The following is an 18,454-nucleotide window of genomic DNA, read 5'->3' on the forward strand; positions in this document are numbered from 1 at the left end:
AATTAAGTCTGGGACATCGTTGAAGTTCGGGTAGGAAAGTTTGTTAAGGAGGTTTGGAGAGCGGGACTGACTCGATCAGTTGCGGTCAGAAATGAGGATCGGCGTTCGGAGGCCTAGGCTTGCTCTTGTGAGTTTTTGCTTTGAGAATAGAGAATGTTTGCGTGAGGTATGATTGTTGGTGATTTATTTTACCGAGTCTTTCTGTTTTAGCTGTTGCAATTGGATTGAATTCTTTGTGTTCGATTTGATTCTTCTTCAATTATGTTAGAGAATCTTGTTGTTGTGGGTGTTGCATTTGGGAATCGAATTGCTTGGATTTGATTTGACTGTTCTGGATTTGTGTGGATTAATATTGATCTGATGAGTGTTGCGATAAAGAATTGAGGTTTATGTATATTAATCTTGATCTGTTTTGGCTGTTGCAATTGGGAGTTGGGCAGCACAGGCCTCACAGTGCATGTTCACATTGAGTTCCACAGTTGTTAATCCACTAACCTGGAGAAAATGGAAAATGCCATCAAATCAGCAGGAGAATTTATTTTATTTTATTTTATTTTTCAAAGTAGTTGCTGCATGAAACCTGTGAACTAACAACTTCTGGCATGGGCTCTCCCTCAGCTTCAGGCAGAGGGGATAAGACTTTAGCTCTTCTCTTGGTTTTCTTCATTATCCTATTGCACACAGCTTGTGGTTCAACTATTCCCTTTATAGTCACCTGGTTTTGAGCCATATCAATCATAACCTCCTTGACTCCTGTAAATGATGACAACAATGACAAAGAATCAGGTAATGAGAGAGCTGTGAGAGAGCTGTGAGTGAACTATATTCACGTGGACAGGAAGAAAAAGAGAGAGAGAGAGAGAGAGCTCTTATTTTCATGAGGGACCTCTCTATCTTCTTGGCACATCCCACACAATGCAAATCTACAAACAAGACAAATGGTAATGGTGGCTTAGGTTCCTCCTTCTGCTCTTCTGGTTTTTCTTCTTTCTTCTCCTCTGCTTTTTCCTCCTTCTCCTCTGCCTCTGGTTTAACTTCAGCTGGAGCTTGTTCCTGCCCAGATAACATTATCAATAAAAGAAATCAATGCAGGACTGAATCATACATAAAAAAGTAAGATCCACTGAAAAGAATGAAGTACTCAAGAAACAGAAAAATAATCCTAAAGCCCCATTTCACCTTAGCTTCTTCACCCATTGATTATTCTCTCAAACTGAGAAGGATTCAGTGAAAAATGAGGGAGAGGCCTGAGAAAAGAGAGGAGGCAGCTTTTATACGTAGAAGTTGGATTGTAATGGGCGGTGGGTTGTGCAGTTTTTATCATATAAAGCAACCACACTGATTCCAGAGCACATGCAACACCACTAACTGTTCTGGGTACCTATTACTTAACTATTTCTTTTGGAGTTGTTTTCAATCTCCAAGGCTGAGAAGAAGAGAAAGGGGGGGAATAACAACTGGGCAGGGTCGGCAGATTTATAGAGAGAAGAGAGGAGGGCTGATGAAGCCAAGCAAGAGAGAATGATACATATAATTAAGAAGGAAAGCACTCCCATCACCCACCAACTGGTAGATTTTACATTTTTGTTTATAAGGTTCCATGAGAATGTGGTCAAGTGGCAGACATGTGTGACGAGGTATCTAGGCAATCTGGAAGCCAAGTTTGTCCGTAAACTTAGAATGGATCTGGTGTGGGAGACACCACACATCTTCAATGACCAAAACCAAGTAGGTCAATTTTTCTGATTAAATCTAATGACCGACATCCATATTAGAGGAAATGGGTCATTATAAAATGATACCAGAACCAATCCCAAACTCTGATGTGACACTTTTTTTGCTTGACCTCATAAGAAATGTTTGTCTATCTGAGTGGTCATGTAATCATGTGGGATAGAACAAGGATGTTGTGTTTGCATTGGTAGTAATTGTATTTAGTAGAGTTCTTTTTACTATGTAAATATGTTTTAGAGTCGTGAGAGTTTATTAGGCTGGAGGCGGGTAACTCTTTTTATAAATATATTGCCAAAAGTAGCCTTATCATGTCTAGTACTAATAGCCTAGTGCTACATCCTTTCTATACAATTTAGTTGGAAAAGAAGGTATTTTAGTAACTTAGTAGCTGGGGTGAATGAAACTTGGGGATGCTAAAGGGGTTAGGGTTTTGCGTGTAAAGATCTGCATAGTAGAAAGTAGGGATCACATGGGTTGCTGCATTACCATTTAGATCACAAAGCTTAACCCTTTTTTTTCCCTTTTTCAATTGCTTTCCCTTGCTGCTCTTTTCGATAATTGGAAAGTTTTTCTGTTAGGCCTCTCTTTCTCATCAAGTGATTAGTTGTTCTTCAACATCAGAATCTCACTACCATATACCAAACTGCAACCTACCCTCTACTTAACCATTTAGATTGACAAGCTACATTTCTCCTCCCCCTCAATCAAATCGAAACCAAAACTGCCCTTCAAAGGAAAATCTGAAAACTCATCCCCACCCTTTTGGTTTCTGGCTTTTGTCTCCAAAGTTTGATAGAGAAACTTACACCAAGAGAAGAAGAAACCCAACTCAATTTAGGTGTCAAACGTGGAAATGACTCAGCATGGGACAGTAACAAGCACCAACCATGAAAAGATTGGTCCAAGATCTCAACCACTAAGAAATCACCGACCGACCTCTCTCACAGCGTCCAGCCAAAAAGAAGTTAAACCCCAAAGCAAATTTCAAATTTGGTTGACCCCATGTAATATAACCTTCTCCCTTTTTGTATAATAAAGATTATACTGATGAGGGATTAGTGGGGTCATAGAGCTATATTGGATGTGCGGTTAGCTGCATCTTGATGCATTTGCTCAGTCTAGTTATTAGGAAAAAGGAATCATACTCAACTGAAGGCTTTTATGGTATAACCATAGGCTTTTAGCTGCTGCTACCTAAAGCCTTTTCTGCTTGGGCTTTATTCCAATTGACAGTGAAATAGCAATGGGCAAGATGGTACTTCTGTGATGAAAGTTGAAGTAAAGGTGTAGGCTCCAAAGCTCCGCCATATGAATCTTAACTGCTTTGAAGCTGGTATACCCCAGAATGGTTAGACTCGTAAGCATACTTTGCTTGCCTTCACCCCTGGTGTCAAGGAAATAATATGTTGTTACAATGAGATGTATGCAACAACACCAAAGTATTCTAAAGCCAAGATGTTTACAAGATTGGTGGTATTGGCACTGTTCATGTTGGTTGTGTTGAAACAGGCATCCTTAAACTCGGTATGATTGTCACCTTTAGACCGGATGGAGTGCTACTGTGAAGCCCTTGTCCAGAAGCTTGAGGAAAACCAGAAGGAGATGCTCGGAGAATTGCAGAATCTCAGAATTGAGCACTCTACTTGCGTGTTCACAATTTCATCCATGAAGGCCCAAATGGAGACAATGAGTCAAGACATGAATGAGCAGATCTTAAGATTTGCTGAGGATGGACATGACTTGGATTCCCTTAACCAGGAGCTTGGGTATGTTTGGGTGTTATGTGTTAAATGTATGTGTGTACTAGCAAAATTAATTTTCATTCTGTTCATTTCTTTGTTTTCTTATGATCTTATTGTTGCGTTGTCTATTATTGATCTATTTAGTTTCGTATGAAAGTACCTTGATTTCCGTTCAACAACATTGTGCCTTAAGAGGTAATTTTCTTATTTTCGTTTTTATATTTGATCTCTATTCGTTTCCCTACCTTCCATAAACGCAAGGGTGAAAATTTTCAAGTTTTCAAGGGAGAAGAGAAGTTTAGTCGGAAATACTTCTTTGGTAAGTTTCCTTCATATACCGTATTCTCCTCCATTTCAGACTGTTCTTCATTCTTCCCTTTTAGCTTTGGGTGTTATTTCTCTACTGCATGTATGTATTATAGAATTAATTTTCAATCGTTTGATTTATTTGTTTGTTTCAAAGTTTGATGTTGCGTTTTCTATTACTCATTTCTTTAGTTTCGTATTAGAATAATATATTTCCTTTTAATGATACTATGCCTTAAGAGCCAATTTTCTTATTCTCGTTTTTACATTTGATATCTGCTCCTTTCCCTACCTTCTATAAGCGTAAGGGTGGAATTTTCAGGTTTGCGGGGGAAAAGAGAAGTTTATTTGGAAATAGTTGTTGAGTAAATTTCTTCGTATTCCCTATTCTTCTCAAATTTATGACTGCTCTTCATTTTTCTCTTGTATGTTTGGGTGTTATGCGTTAAATGTATGCGTGTGCTAACAAAATTAATTTTCATTCTGTTGATTTCTTTGTTTTCTTGTGATCTTGTTGTTGCGTCGTCTATTACTAATCGATTTAATTTCGTATGAAAGTACTTTGATTTCTGTTCAACAACATTGTGCCTTAAGAGGTAATTTCTTATTCTCGTTTTTACATTTGATCTCTACTTGTTTCCCTACCTTCCATAAAGGCAAGGGTGGAATTTTTCAGGTTTCCAAGGGAGAAGAGAAGTTTAGTCGGAAATACTTCTCTGGTAAGTTTCCTTTGTATACCGTATTCTCCTCTATTTCAGACTGTTCTTCATTCTTCCCTTTTATCTTTGGGTGTTATTTCTCAACTGCATGTATGTATTATAGAATTAATTTTCAATCCTTTGATTTATTTGTTTGTTTCAAAGTTTGATGTTGCATTTTCTATTACTCATTTCTTTAGTTTCGTATCAGAATAATTTATTTCTTTTTAATGACACTATGCCTTAAGAGACAATTTTCTTATTCTCGTTTTTACATTCGATCTCTGCTCCTTTCCCTACCCTTCAATAAGCGTAAGGGTGGAAATTTTCAGGTTTGCTGGCGACAAAAGAAGTTTATTTGGAAATAGTTGTTGGGTAAGTTTCTTCTGTATTCCCTATTCTTCTCAAATTTACGATTGTTCTTCATTTTTCTCTGGTATGTTTGGGTGTTATGCGTTAAATGCATGTGTGTACTAGCAAAATTAATTTTCATTCTATTGATTTCTGCTGTAACAGGCATGTGACATATCTTATCATCACTTGCCTGATGGAAATCTAGTTGAGAAGATCAGAATGAAAAGGGATTGGGCAGCCAAGTACAAAGTCGTGATTTAAACTGGAAGAGGACTTTACTATCTTCACCATGACCGTTACCCCGTGAATGCCCCATGGTGATTTGGAGTTGAACGACATATTGTTTGATGAAAGCATGGAATCTCATCTGGGTGAATTTGGATTCAAATTTCTGGCAGAATTGAATGAAGTTTCACTCCCATCGAGAATTCCTAGAACAGAAACAGGAGGTGGCATACAAAGCAAGCCAAGGATGGGATCATCTTTGAGCCACTCGGGGGTGCACATGCAGCTCCTTCTTGGACCTCTTTCCAATGTATTGAAGCAATGTCTGTTTTAGATAATTTTCTGAAACTGAAACATAATGACTGTAAAAAACTGCAAAGCTAAGAATCCTCAAGTCACCAAGCCTACTCTTGGATGGCTTCACATGACTGATTTGTCGGATGCACAGACCAGAGCTAATGTAGGTAGAGGCAGCAAGCTGCAAAGGTCATTAAGTGGCATTGCAATGGAGGTTCATCGTGATTCCAGAGAATCCAAAATTGAGACCACAAGATTGAAAGGAGAGGGACACGGAAGTAGAATTATTGAATATCTGATTGATATAAAGAACAAGAATCTTCCAGAAACCGCAAGAGATTGGAGCGAGACTACCCTTTTTTCTTATTATACACTGTTTAAGCTATGTTCAGCTTTGCTGTTGCCCTACTGGTTTCCGTTGAGAAATGTACTCTCAGGATATTCAGCATCCCAAGTTATCTACTGCTGCCATTGGCCATGGCTTAGAGGAGTTTGGTTGGCAGAAGCTTGAACACAAGGCTGACCTTTCTATTTAGAGAAGCCATTTAGGGTAAGTAAGGATTCAGCATGGTGGATTTTGGGAGCTAAGGATTCAGTCCATGTTTTGAGAGAGAGGATCTGGACAGAGGTGGCAGAGAAAAAGGAAAGAGTGGGGATTCTGATTTTTCAGCGGGGAAATTTTGGATTCTAGGGGGCCGGTTTTTAGGAGGAGAAAACTGTTCAGAAAGGAGGATACAGAGAAAAAGAGAGGAATTTTTCATTGATTTCAAGGGGAGAAGGAGAACTCAGGTTCACTGGTTTTCTGGTGGGTTTTGGAGAGGGAGAACACAACTCACTTGAAGCCGAGCAATACTTCTTGAGGGGAGGTTCTTCCAAGTATGGTCACATGAAATTCGTTTCTCATCTCTATATGACTCTACATCTTTTTTTTTTTTTTTTTGGCAAATTCCAGTGTTATCTTGTTGATTGTTGTGGACATTTAGGGCTGATTGTTTCTCTTGCTGAATGTGTTTAAATATGTGCATGATGAACTTGAAGATTTTGCCATGGGTAGGACTCGGAATAATGGTTATGGCCATGCAGAGGGTCTTTATGGTGATGAATTTGAGACAAACTTGGTTGCTGCTGCATCTGCTGCTGCTATGAAGGAGGCCATGGATAGAGCTGAAGCTAAGTTTAGGCATGCAAAGGGAATAAGGGAGAGAGAAAGTGCAAAAGCTTCTAGAAGTAAAGAAGCTGGCCAGTTGGGTAGAGATGTGAAAGCAATGCAAGATGCTCAGGAGAGAGCAATCAGAGGAAAACGGGAGAGATTAGAACACGAGCGGCAAGAGAGAGAAAGAGAAGAGGAAGAGAGGGAACAAAGGAGACTTGAGAGAGCAAGGGAAATTGTAAGGGAAAGGGAGGAGAAAGAAAGAGAACAGAGGAGACTTGAGAAGGAGAGGGAGCGATTAAGGGAGATTGAGAGGGAAAGGGAAAAGGCCAGACAAGCTGTGGAAAGGGCTACTAAGGAAGCACGTGAAAGAGCGGCTGCTGAAGCTCGCCTAAAGGCTGAAAGAGCTGCTGTTGAGAAGGTAAATGCTGAAGCTCGAGAGCGTGCAGAAAGAGCTGCAGTTCACAGAGCACAAGTTGAAGCTCGTGAAAGGGCAACAGCAGAGGCAAAGGAAAGAGCAGAAAAGGCTGCTGCAGAAGCCAGGGAAGGGGCAAATACTGAAGCAAGAGAGAAGGAAGCATGTGAGAGAGCTGCTGTTGCAAGGGCAGAAGCTGAAATGCGGCTTAGAACAGGAAAGGGCTGCGGCAGATTCTCGAGAAAGGGCTGCTGCTGCTGCTAGAGTGAACCAACAAAAGAATGAAAATGATCTTGAGTCTTTCTTTAGCATGGGTTCTCGACCAAGCAGTGCGCCAAGGCCTAGAGCTAACTCTTCAATGAGAACCTGGGATTGTAGATCTGCATTTCGTGTTTTGCTTGTCTCAATGTTGTCTGATTGATTTTATGACTGTCTATTTCAGGACCCCATGTTTGATACCCAATTTCAGAATAGGCGTGGGCCTGAAGTGGCAAGAACATCTGCAAGTGCATCATCGACTATGAGAAAAGCATCATCAACAACAAATATTGTTGATGATCTTTCTTCAATTTTTGGAGGTAGCTTTCTTTCCAAAGTGAAATTTTCTTGTGTAACATTTAATTATTTGTGATCCTCTCTCTTGTAAGAATTATAATTGGCTTAACTATTTTTTATTGCAAAAGCTGCTCCATCAAATTAAACTGTGTTCAGATCTGCATGCATTCTATTAGCCTAAAAAAAATTTACTTTTCAGTGGTTTAAACTTATTGATGTTATGAACTGTAATAATGCTCAATACTAAAACTAGTTTTGTCAAACACTGTCTAAGAACCTGAACTTTAAGCAATATCTTTAGTAAAACTTTGTATTGGTTTATTTCTTTTCATTTCAAGACATTTACTAGAATACAGATATTATAGTCATTTATTAAATTCTATTGGTAGATCACATAAAGTGTTGTGGTGACTGTTAGATTCCATGAATTCTAAATTGAGAAAACTCTATCTGATCTATTGAGGTGAATCTGTGCCTTTTTTATCTTTTCGATCTCTTTGATAACCTTTTAGAGAATCCACATCCCAATTCTTCATTCTATATGTCTGTAAACCCTAATCCTTATTGTCTCAACTTCAAGCTACCCCTTTATTTATCCAAGGGCACCTTAATTTGACTGCATCATCATCAAGAAGGCTTTAGAGAAAAGAAAAAAAATGCTATGCATGCAATCATTTTACCACCTCTTTTACTACCTCCAGATTTGGCAATGATGGTTGGATGTAGAAAAAGGTGATAAAAAAGGAAAACACAAACAAAATTTTTCTTGGATTCTATCCCACTTGCTCCTTTAGTGGGTAATAAAAAAATAAAGGTAGCGATAAGGGTGGCATAAATTGCAAAAAGGGTGAAGTGATGGAATTGTTATCTCTTGAATTCCTTATTTTCAATTCTAAGAACTTGGGATTTTAAGGAGTAAACATTAAGGATCAAATAAGCTAATAACTTTAGGTTCCATTATTAACTCTACTAAGTATTGTGCAATACATCATACTCTATCGTCATACTCTATCACAGAGATTTGAGCTTGCTTATTGGGAAGTAGGAGAATCTTAGGAAGAGGGAGGTTGATACAAGATGGGGTTTTAGGGATCACATGGAAAGGGTTGGGAGGAGTTTTCAAGGTTGCACCTTGTTCAGATGGGGAATAGGCAAAAGATCCAATTTAATATGATGGTTGGGGTGGTTACTCTATGTTGATGGGAAGATTTCCTAATCTCTTCAAACTTGCAGTTGATGGCAAGGTCAATAAGTAGGTTTCCTCTTCTTTTGAAACTTACTGCTGATCTCTTTATGATTGGGAGCTAGATGGGGTGGAGACTTTCTTTAGGATATTGCAAACATTGACAATTAGTAAGGTGTAGAGGATAAATGGTTTGGCTGAACTGGAAGTGTGACAAATTCTCTGTTAAATCTCTCTCTTCCTATTTATTTGATGGAAGAATCGAGGTGTTCCCTTTTGGGATTGTTTGGACCCCTTCGCTTCTGTTGAAGGTAAGCTTTTTTGCTTGGGACAATGGTGGCGTCTAATTTTGGCTTGATATGTTCACCTAGGAATTTGAGTTGGGTCCATGACAAACAAGATTGGTGACCAGTGGAATTCATTTTTGGTTGTTTGGCTCTACACAATCCTTAACCTCCTGAAATTTGAAAGAAAACCAGGCAATTCGATTGAGCTCATTATGTGGAGTGATATGATGGAGGTGCAAGGAGGTAGAAGTTGGTTTGTGATTGAAAAATCTTTTGAAATTTTGATTGAGCTTTTGAAAGGCAAGCATTGTTGATAATCATTGAGAGGGGTCATGACTTCTCAAAGTGGATTAGATTTAGAGAAAAGGGTTGTCCATTCTCTTGGAAAGGATGGATGTCTACTGCTAGACTGAGAACTTGAAGGATTTCAACAAGGTGTGGTTAGAGGGAGGGCGAAGCTAGAAGTTACAACTTCTTAGCTATAAGGATGATATATTTCCCATGTGTTCAATTCTATGTGTAGAAGCAAAAAGGTTTGCCTTGGTTTTTCCTGAAGGAAAGGGTCAGCAAAGAAGGAAGGGGGGAGGAGGTTGCTGATTTGGAGAGAATTTATCTGCATATTTACTTCATAGATCGTACAATGTTTATGAACGAGAAGATAAAACTATACAAGGAAGAATCTAAAACAAATCCCTATAAACTATTCTTATCTAGTAGCAATAATAATAATAATCAAATTCCTATAATCAAGGAACTAAATATGACAACTACAAATATGCTCCTTGCAAATGCAAATTAAAATAATTAATCCCTAAAATAAATGGTCAATTAGAATCAAATATGAAATTTGGAAATCTTTAAATATACTTGTCAACAGTCGACACTCCCCCGCAAGTTGGAGCATAGATGTCTCGAATGGCCAACTTGTTGAGTATCAAATTATTGAAGAGGCTAGTCCAAGTTTACAGCCAAGGATAAGAAGACCCAAATGGTATTTTATCTTTGCTATTGGTGCAAATTTTTCTTGATAAACTACACATTTGTGTATAACCTTTATCCACCAATCTTGCTTTAAACCTCTCCACAAAACCCTTTGCCTCATGTTTCATTGTGAATACCCACTTGCAACCATCTTCTTTCCCTCCAGTAGCTCAACTAGTTCCAAGTAACATTTCTTTTGTAATGCATCCATTTCTTCAATCATGATTGAAGGGAATTAAAGATTACATCGTTCCCATGCCTTAAATCTCATTAGGTGCATGCAACTATTCCTAGGGTTACTAGATCCTATGCACAATGGAAAACGATAACATTTAAAACTTTGTTGGATCTAGAGGCCCTGCAGGGGGTATATTGGTCTTTTGGAATAATCAGGTCTTGAGTTTATTGGAATGAAAATGGATGCCTTTTCCATTTTCTGTGGTTTTAAAAACTGTGACAAAAAATTTGTGTGGATGTTCTCAGGGGGTTATGGCCTAGTCCAAAATGAGGGGGGAGAGGAGTTCTGGATGAAGTTATGTGATATTAGAGGCCTTTAGAGAGGGGATTTTAATGTTATGAGATTCCTGGGGAAAGGAGGAACCATCAAGGAAGATTGGCAACAATGAGACACCTCTTGGAATTTATACAGGAGCTAGAGCTGAAAAATCACCCTCTGGCTGGTGGCTCCTTTACATGGAGTGGTGGTTTAAATGATCAGTTTGCCTCTAGGTTGGTGGACTGTTTTCTAGTTATTGAAGGATGGGAGAATCATTCCAGTGGTTTGACTTAGAGCATTCTGCCAAGACTTGTTTCTGATCACGTTCTTATTTTGTTAGATGGAGGAGGGATAAGGAGATGAGAAATGCCTTTAAGATTTTTCAGTTTATTCTTATTATTCCATCACTTGTGGTTTATTCCTGACCATGGCATAGTTTGAAGTTCTATTTTTGTCTTCTTTTTTTTTTAAAAATAAATAAATTCTCAGCCTAAATTCTGATTATTTCTTTGGACGTCAAGTATTTATTATCATTGTTTTAGGTGTCAAGTACTAAAAACTTCAAGGGTATTAATCAATGATTGTTTAAAACTTGCTATTGTTTCAAGCACTTGTCGTCTTTAACTGATTACTTATGAAGATATTTTGTTATCTGGTGAATGGGTTCTCAATCTGCTTTTTTTTTTTTTTGTGGTAAACTTGTAATGGTTGTAACAATTGGATCTTCTTGTTTTTGAATGATGATCAGGTACTATGGCCTGAATGTGGTTGGCAGCCTGTTTCTTTGACTAATTTGATTACTGCTGCTTCAGTTAAAAAAGTTTATAGAAAGGCCACTTTGTGCATCCACCCTGATAAGGTGCAGCAGAAAGGTGCTAATCTTCAACAAAAGTACATTGCTGAGAAGGTTTTTAACCTCCTTAAGGTACTTCTATCAGATATCTAACTTGTCCAAATTATTCTAACCTTCTAGTCAAGAATTTATGCTATGATTAGTAAAATTATCATTGGATATCAGTCACTACGCTGTTGGTTGTGCTTAAAGGAATTATATTGTTACCTGTTCCAACATATGAAGCATATTAAACACTTAATAACTTTTTGATGCTTTTTGATGTTTGATAACTTCCACTAGCATATCACCTAGAATTTATATGCTTCAATTTTTTAGTAATCACATCTACTAGTATATCAATTGAAATTTACGTGCCTCCATTTTTTTAGAGACGATGGATTGCAAGTGTTACTGTTTATGTTCTATGTTTTGGATTTCGCTATATATTTGAATTTTTTATAATTGTTCTATAATAATTCTGTCTGATAATCATTTCATTTGATATGTTGTTATATTGCTAATGCAATTTTCTATTTTGATGTGTCAAATTACTCATATGTTCAGTTGAATTTCTATTGTTATTTAATATATTAGACTACTTGTCTCATTGATTCATTTATTGGACCTTGCTTTAATTTTAGTTTGATATAATGATATATAGGAAGCCTAGAACAAGTTTAACTCAGAGGAGCTATTTTGAATTCTTTGGATGATTTTTCCATAAGCATATCACTTAAATTGACCATTTGTTGGGAGGGGAAAAGCATGTTGTTCCTGAAGAAATACTACTCTTCTACCCAAAGAGACCATGTGACCTTGAGAAGGCGAATTCTGGTTGAAGCTCACTTGTCAACATTTAGTACGATTGTGATCGTGATTGTGATATGAATTACAATATCTTTGGAAGCATTGGGAAATGCTACATCAAATTCTGTGTTTCAAATTCCCTTAATTTTGCGGAATCTCAATGGATTCAATGAGAGCACGATTAACCAAACATGTACACATTCCCACGAAAATTCATAGAAAGGGGACACTTGATTGTACTGGTGTTGGGAGGGAGAATCAAGACTCCCCAACTATATAACAATATATTGCAGCATCTCTTTCTCTGTAAAAACTGTCCTTTTCCGGGTTCTTTTTCCTGAGATCTTCATTGAACCGACCACTGTCGTCCCCATTGAATACCCTGAATGGTGCTTGGTGGTTCAAGCCTCTGTAAAATGCTTTCGCGCATACATGCATGTGCTGACAATGAAAGCGAAGCCTTCCAAAATAAACGTACTAGTTTGGCAACCTGACACTGCACCAAGACTGGTTGGTGATGAGTGCACCTCTCGATTATCCTTTTGGCATCATCAATGGAACGATTTAAAGGTGTCATTATAAGGACTAACTGGCAGTTGAAAATGAAGCCAATTGAAAATTTATTGATATTTTTCTAGTAAGATATATTACTATAAGAGAGTTTTCGATTATTATAAAGTAATAAACATTTTATTGTGAGATATTCTTTTTTTTTTAAAATGACATTTTTGATAATTACACAATATGTTACTATGAAATATATATACATATAGGAAGAGATTTTGATTGTGTGTGAGAGAGGGAGGGTATCTTTTCTTTGGGTGTGATTGGGATTTTAGGATTTGGGGGCTTTAAGATTGTAGTATCTTTTGATGATAGTGGAAGTTCTTATTTGTCATTTCTCGTTGTGTCAACTTGAACCCAAACAACTTTGTGTGTGTGTGTGTTTTTTTTTTTCCTTCTTTCATTTTCTTCTCTCTATTATTATTTTTGTTCTTTATCGTAGTTTTTCACAACCACTTTTATGCCCGAGTAGGAATTAGGAATTGAGTGTAAACGCTTAGTGTATCTTCCTACTTAATAGTTTTGTGGAGTAAAAGTAGACACCCAAAACAAAAAGGTTGTTGTTGATGTGATTTTGAGGACATAGTTACAAGCTTACTCAAGAGGATGTTGTTGACCTCTCTTTCTTTACTTGTTGATGGATGCAATATTGGTTAGCCTGTTCATGTTCATGTTGTGGCTACCTATATAAGTTTATTCCTGTAAATGCAAATCCCATTTCGTCCTACCATATGAAGCAACTGAATGTATGCTGAGATTGTCCTTGGTGGCCAAATTCCTTGGAGCAAATGATCAACTCCATTACATACGGTCTGCTAATAATTAGCCGAGAGACTTGAGCCCGGTATCCCTACGGACCAAAGCTTTTGATATCATATTGAATAAGGTTTCAACACCCACAATTCATTGAGATTTTGGAACAAATTTAGCAGAAATTAATAATATGCTTATTACACAAATGAACTAAGATTTCCCTTTAGATTAGAACTGAGAGGTGAGAAGAGCTGGAGGCTCATGCTTTGAATTCCACATGCCGAATTACATACAGAGTCCTGCCTCTCGTTGACACATTAAACAGGCGACTGGTGAAGTAAAAAAAAGCGGAGGGAACATAAAAGACTACAAAGAAACCACACCCAAACCATTGTAGGGGTTTGTCATGGACATTGAACTGAAATATAAACATTTCGCCTTTTCTCTCATTTGTTTTTGTTGATCAATCGATGAAAAGACATGGGCTAATTTTTGATTAATTAGTAGCTGGTTTTGAATGGGTGGTAAACCTTGAGATAAAGCACTACACCAGCAATGGAGCCAGCAGCAGCTGCAATTGAAATGATTAGACAAGCAACACTCAGCATCTGGAGGCAAATCCATCTGGTACTCCACTTGGGTATCTTCTTCTGTACAATATACAGCTCAACCGGGAAATAGACTGTTAGAGGCCAAAAGCCGAATGCCCCTAGGATTCCCACCACCTCGTTGAAGAAAGAAGGGAGGAGCATGGATATAACAGTGGTTGCAACCACAAAAGCCGATCGCCACACTAATCTGAAGAGGTTTAGGCTATAAGGGCTACAACCCGGGATTGGGATTTTGATTTCCTTGGTGCTGAAGTCACTGTGGGGCCATTTTTGGGCTGCCCATTTCCCAGTGAAGGCGAAAAGTGGCTGGCAGTAGACTTGATATGCTCCAACAAGGTGGACTACTACGGCAACATTTGCAATATCCAGGAGCCAAAAGGGGTTGTAGAAGCCAAATCTGGTTAGAAGGTTTCCAGGTGCAAGGTCCCCAAAAGCTGCATACCCCATGCACCCACAAAGCATGTAGAAAGCTGTTGTGACCGCAATATTTACTGAGGTGGCCTTCTTCATTGTCTTTGATTCTGATGGTGGGGACTAGAGGGTGTCCTGTTAACCACAACATGGATTAGTCACTGCTTCAGGGATTTTTTATTTTATTTTTGGTTTGGTTTCCATGAGTTTTACAACTGATAATTTTTTTTATTTTTTTTTACCTGAATTTCGATGAGGATGATGGAATATGAGTATGCAAAATCTATGTCGCCTAAAGCTTGGAAGCTCCTCCAAATCTTTTGGGTTTGAGTTACAGTTCCAATGCTTATTCCAGTGAGACTACCCTTGAAACCTCCAGCAGCTGCCATAGATATGAAGATCAAAGCTCAATTCATCAGCTCAAACAGATGAAGTCATTCAATTTTCTTGGCACAAATTAAAGCAACATCCATACCTACAACTTTGGCAACTCCAAGTGCAAGACCTATTGAAGAGTAAGTAAAGGACATGACCCCGACCACAATTGAGAGCCACCATATTTGATCAAAGTCCGGGATTTGAGAAAATGCAATTTCCGCTATACCAAACATGATCATATAAGGGTTGCTTGATATGTGACACGGGTTCTTCCCCCCACTCTCATGGAAACAATTAGACCTTTTCACAGCCCTGCCCATTGAAATTCAGCAGACCCATTAGTCCAAATTAAGATTGGAAAGCCAAAAGAAGGCAAAACAGATTTTCACTCACATCATGCTAATAGAAGCTGCAATAGTGTATCCAATGGCGACACCAAAAATATTCAAGTACTGAATTAGCCCACATACCTTGACCTTAACTCCACCTAAATGAGATAAAAAGATGAACAAAAATGACATTTTAGAACAACTGAAACAACCCCAGATGCTAAAATGACTAGAAAAGCTTGAAAACTGTTAAAATTGGTTACCGAGATTGGATCAAACTGCATCCATATAAGTATAGTTTCTCTTGCCGGAGACAGGGTCGCCAGAGCGGTAGCAGTCAGCTAGAAGTGATGAAGTGTAGTAAATTACAAAGGAGAACAAGAACATGACTGCTGGACCAGCAATCCATCCAAGCTGAGCTATAGCCCATGCTAAAGAAAGACTCCAGAACCAATCACAGCTGTTATTTTCCTAATTCACATCAAGAAAATCCAACATAAGCTTCATCTCCATTTCAGGACTGAAAATGCAATAACAGGAGAGGCAATTAATATGTACAAAAGTACCAGTTCGCTTGAGGCGGCCATCACCATTGAAGCATTTGGAGGTGTTTTGATGAGGAAGCACATCTATGGAGATATCAAAGACTTGGTGGTGGTGGTGATTTTTTGTGGAAGCATTCTCACCCATGTTGTGGCCAAAAACAAAGAAGTTGTATTGAAAAAAGGCGCAAAAAAAAATGCAGGAAATGAAGCTTGTTATGTCAAAAATAGAAGTTGATATACAGTTGAGAAACAAGTTTAGGAATGTGGCTTATGTTTTACTTATTAACGACCTATCCCAAATGCCCAAACACACAGGAGGCAGAGAGTGTATGCAGAGAGAAGTTTGGAGGGGGAGGAGAGAAATGCATGGAGATATGAAATTGGTTGGGAGAGGAGAATTGACAATTTATAAGGGTGGTGTGAATGGAAAAGGAAGCAGTGATTGATATATAGACTAAACATGACTCATACTTGAGATGGGGATGGGCCACACCCAAACCCCAAGTTGCTCTTTTTCAAACACCTCATCACCCCAATGCATGAACAATTTGAGGTTGGTTCCAAGTCAATGTGCTCTCTTTTTAGTCTATTATTCATCTCCAATGGCATTATAGATTGAGTTATGCTTCTTTGAGTAGATACATTCCTTAAGACTATCTTCAAAGTTGTCAAATAAGGTTGAGTGAGCATCATGTGAACCTAGTAAATACCATAGGTTATCTTTTCCATCTAGAGGCAATAATAGGAGTTCTAGTCCTTTTGCTTTAATACATTCAAATGTTTGAGGCTTGTGTCATACCACTAATGTTCAAGGGTTTAAGTACTTTGTTGGTTTTATTGATGATCGTTTTCGAGTCACATAATTGTTTTAACTAAAAGACAGGTTCGGAGTATCTCATGTATTTAAACTTTTTTTATCAAGAAATAAAAAATCAGTTGGTATTTCGATTGGTATTCTTCAATCTAATGATGCCCTTGACCATTATGATAGTTCCCTATCCTCTTTTTGTGCTAGAAATGGAATTGTCCATCAATTTTTGTGCGTTTGTACGCCCCAACAGAGTGGGTTGCTAAAAGAAAAAATTATCACTTGTTAGATGTTGCTCGTTCTATTATGTTTAATATGAGGGTTTCGAAAACTTATTAGGAGATGTTATTCTAACTGCATGTTGTTTAATAAATCGATTACCCTCCTCTGTATTGCATTAGAAGACTAGTTATATATTATTTCTTGATTGCCCCTAATTTTCTCCTTCTCTTAAAGCTTTTGGATGTGTTTTCTTTGTTTTATGATTTTTCCCTAAATAAAGACAAGTTTGATGCTCGATTTGTCAAATATTTATTTTTGGGATATTCTAGAAATCATAGAGAGTACAAGTGTTTTGATTTTGAATTTTGTAAATTCTTTTATGTAGCAACCCACTCCCTTCTATATAAATATTGTTTGCTTTGGCCTAAGGGGCCTCACGATTTTAAAATGTGTCTACATAATTAAGAGGAGTCCACCACATATATGTACCAAAAACTTCTTCCCCTATCTAGTGTGGGATATCACACTTTATTAATGTTAATTTAATTGAGACTAATTTATTTTTTTTAAATTATTTATCATGGTTTATAGTTAGAAAATGAGACACTTCAATCTAAGTCTATTCCTCTTTCTGTTGTTATTGATACTTTTGTATCTAAAGACTAACAAACCACTACAAATATATCAACAAAAAAGACTGCTTAGAGATAGTGAAGCAATTCATACTTAATCTCTACCTTTTTTGAGCTCGTCAATGGATGATCCTATACCACCACCTATTTTCATTTCCTCAATTCCCGATGAGGCAAACCTCTCTATTGCACTCAATATCCTCCTACTCATTATGTATCTTTAGATAGCCTTTTCCCCACCTTTCAGTGTTTTGGTCGTGCCTTGTCTTCTATTTCTATCCTTAATTCTTATCAAGAAACTTTTAATCATACTGCATGGAAGAAGAGATGCATGCTCTCCTAAACAAAGGTAGATGGATCTTGTTGATTTGCCTCAAGGATAGGATGTTGTAGGCTGCCACTAGGTTTTCACTAATAAATCTCATCCAGGTGAGACTATAGAATAGTTGAAGGCTCAGTTAGTTGCTAAGGGGTATACTTAAACTCATGGTGGGTCTTTTTGAGACTCTCTTATTGCTCATCTTAATTCAATATGTATCATGATTTTCTTAGCTATTAATTTTGGGTGGAGACTACATCAACTAGATATGAAGAATGTATTTGAGTCAAGAAGCTATGAAAGGTCAACCTTTAAATTTTTCTAGGTTAATTGATTGACTATATTTAGATAGGTTCCCAGTTTATCTTTTTTTTTTTTTTTTGTTATTCTTTTGAATAGATTTTCTCCTTGATTTTTTATTGTAATTTAGGAACATTATAGTTGTGGGTGCAATTAGCATCCTGAGGTTTAGGTCCCTATGGAGAGTCCTAAGGGCTTAGTCATGGAAGGTTATATATATATATTCAGAATTTACACAAAAGTCTATGTGGAGCAACCACTTGGTTTTGCAATTAAGGGGGAATCAGGAGTTAGAGTTTGAAAACTAAATAAAATTATTTATGGATTAAAGCAATCTCCTAAAGCTTGGTTTGATAAATCGAGTCCTATTCTTCTATCATTTAGTTTTAGAAGATGAAAATTTGACAACTCCGTATTTGTTCTCAAGAGGAACATTGGCATGGTAGTACCGATTATATACATGGATGATATTATTGTCTTTGGTGATGTTACAAGTATTGAAGAAGTGAAAGGTTAC

General features: G+C 37.6%; 1 protein-coding gene, 1 long non-coding RNA gene and 2 pseudogenes across 2 annotated transcripts; 1 reads left to right on the plus strand and 3 right to left on the minus strand.

Annotated features, from left to right (window-relative positions):
• Positions 1 to 381: 381 nt before the first annotated feature.
• LOC109121902 (heavy metal-associated isoprenylated plant protein 9) lies at positions 382 to 782 on the minus strand. Its single transcript, XM_019217598.2, has 2 exons — positions 581 to 782; positions 382 to 495 (listed from the first exon to the last, which is right to left on the minus strand). Exons 1-2 carry the CDS (start codon positions 737 to 739, stop codon positions 397 to 399), a joined length of 258 nt encoding a protein of 85 aa, XP_019073143.2. The 5' UTR covers positions 740 to 782; the 3' UTR covers positions 382 to 396.
• A 182-nt stretch (positions 783 to 964) lies between these two features.
• Positions 965 to 1,877, minus strand: LOC132254530 (uncharacterized). The gene is made up of 2 exons (XR_009466821.1): positions 1,180 to 1,877; positions 965 to 1,053 (listed from the first exon to the last, which is right to left on the minus strand). It is a non-coding gene; the product is annotated as an uncharacterized LOC132254530 (long non-coding RNA).
• A 4,468-nt stretch (positions 1,878 to 6,345) lies between these two features.
• LOC104877862 (auxilin-related protein 2-like) lies at positions 6,346 to 11,973 on the plus strand (annotated as a pseudogene).
• A 1,471-nt stretch (positions 11,974 to 13,444) lies between these two features.
• On the minus strand, positions 13,445 to 17,049 carry LOC100855309 (amino acid permease 3-like; annotated as a pseudogene).
• Between the last annotated feature and the right edge of the window lie 1,405 nt (positions 17,050 to 18,454).

The sequence above is a fragment of the Vitis vinifera genome, chromosome 10 (assembly GCF_030704535.1).
Source record: "Vitis vinifera cultivar Pinot Noir 40024 chromosome 10, ASM3070453v1".
NCBI classification, from domain to species: Eukaryota; Viridiplantae; Streptophyta; class Magnoliopsida; order Vitales; family Vitaceae; genus Vitis; species Vitis vinifera.

Coding starts and splice junctions, on each gene's coding strand:
- LOC109121902 (XM_019217598.2), bottom strand. CDS start 739: ATGATTGATATGGCTCAAAACCAGGTGACTATAAAGGGAATAGTTGAA. Junction 496..580: donor CAGAAGTTGTTAGTTCACAG/GTTTCATGCAGC, acceptor CATTTTCTCCAG/GTTAGTGGATTAACAACTGT.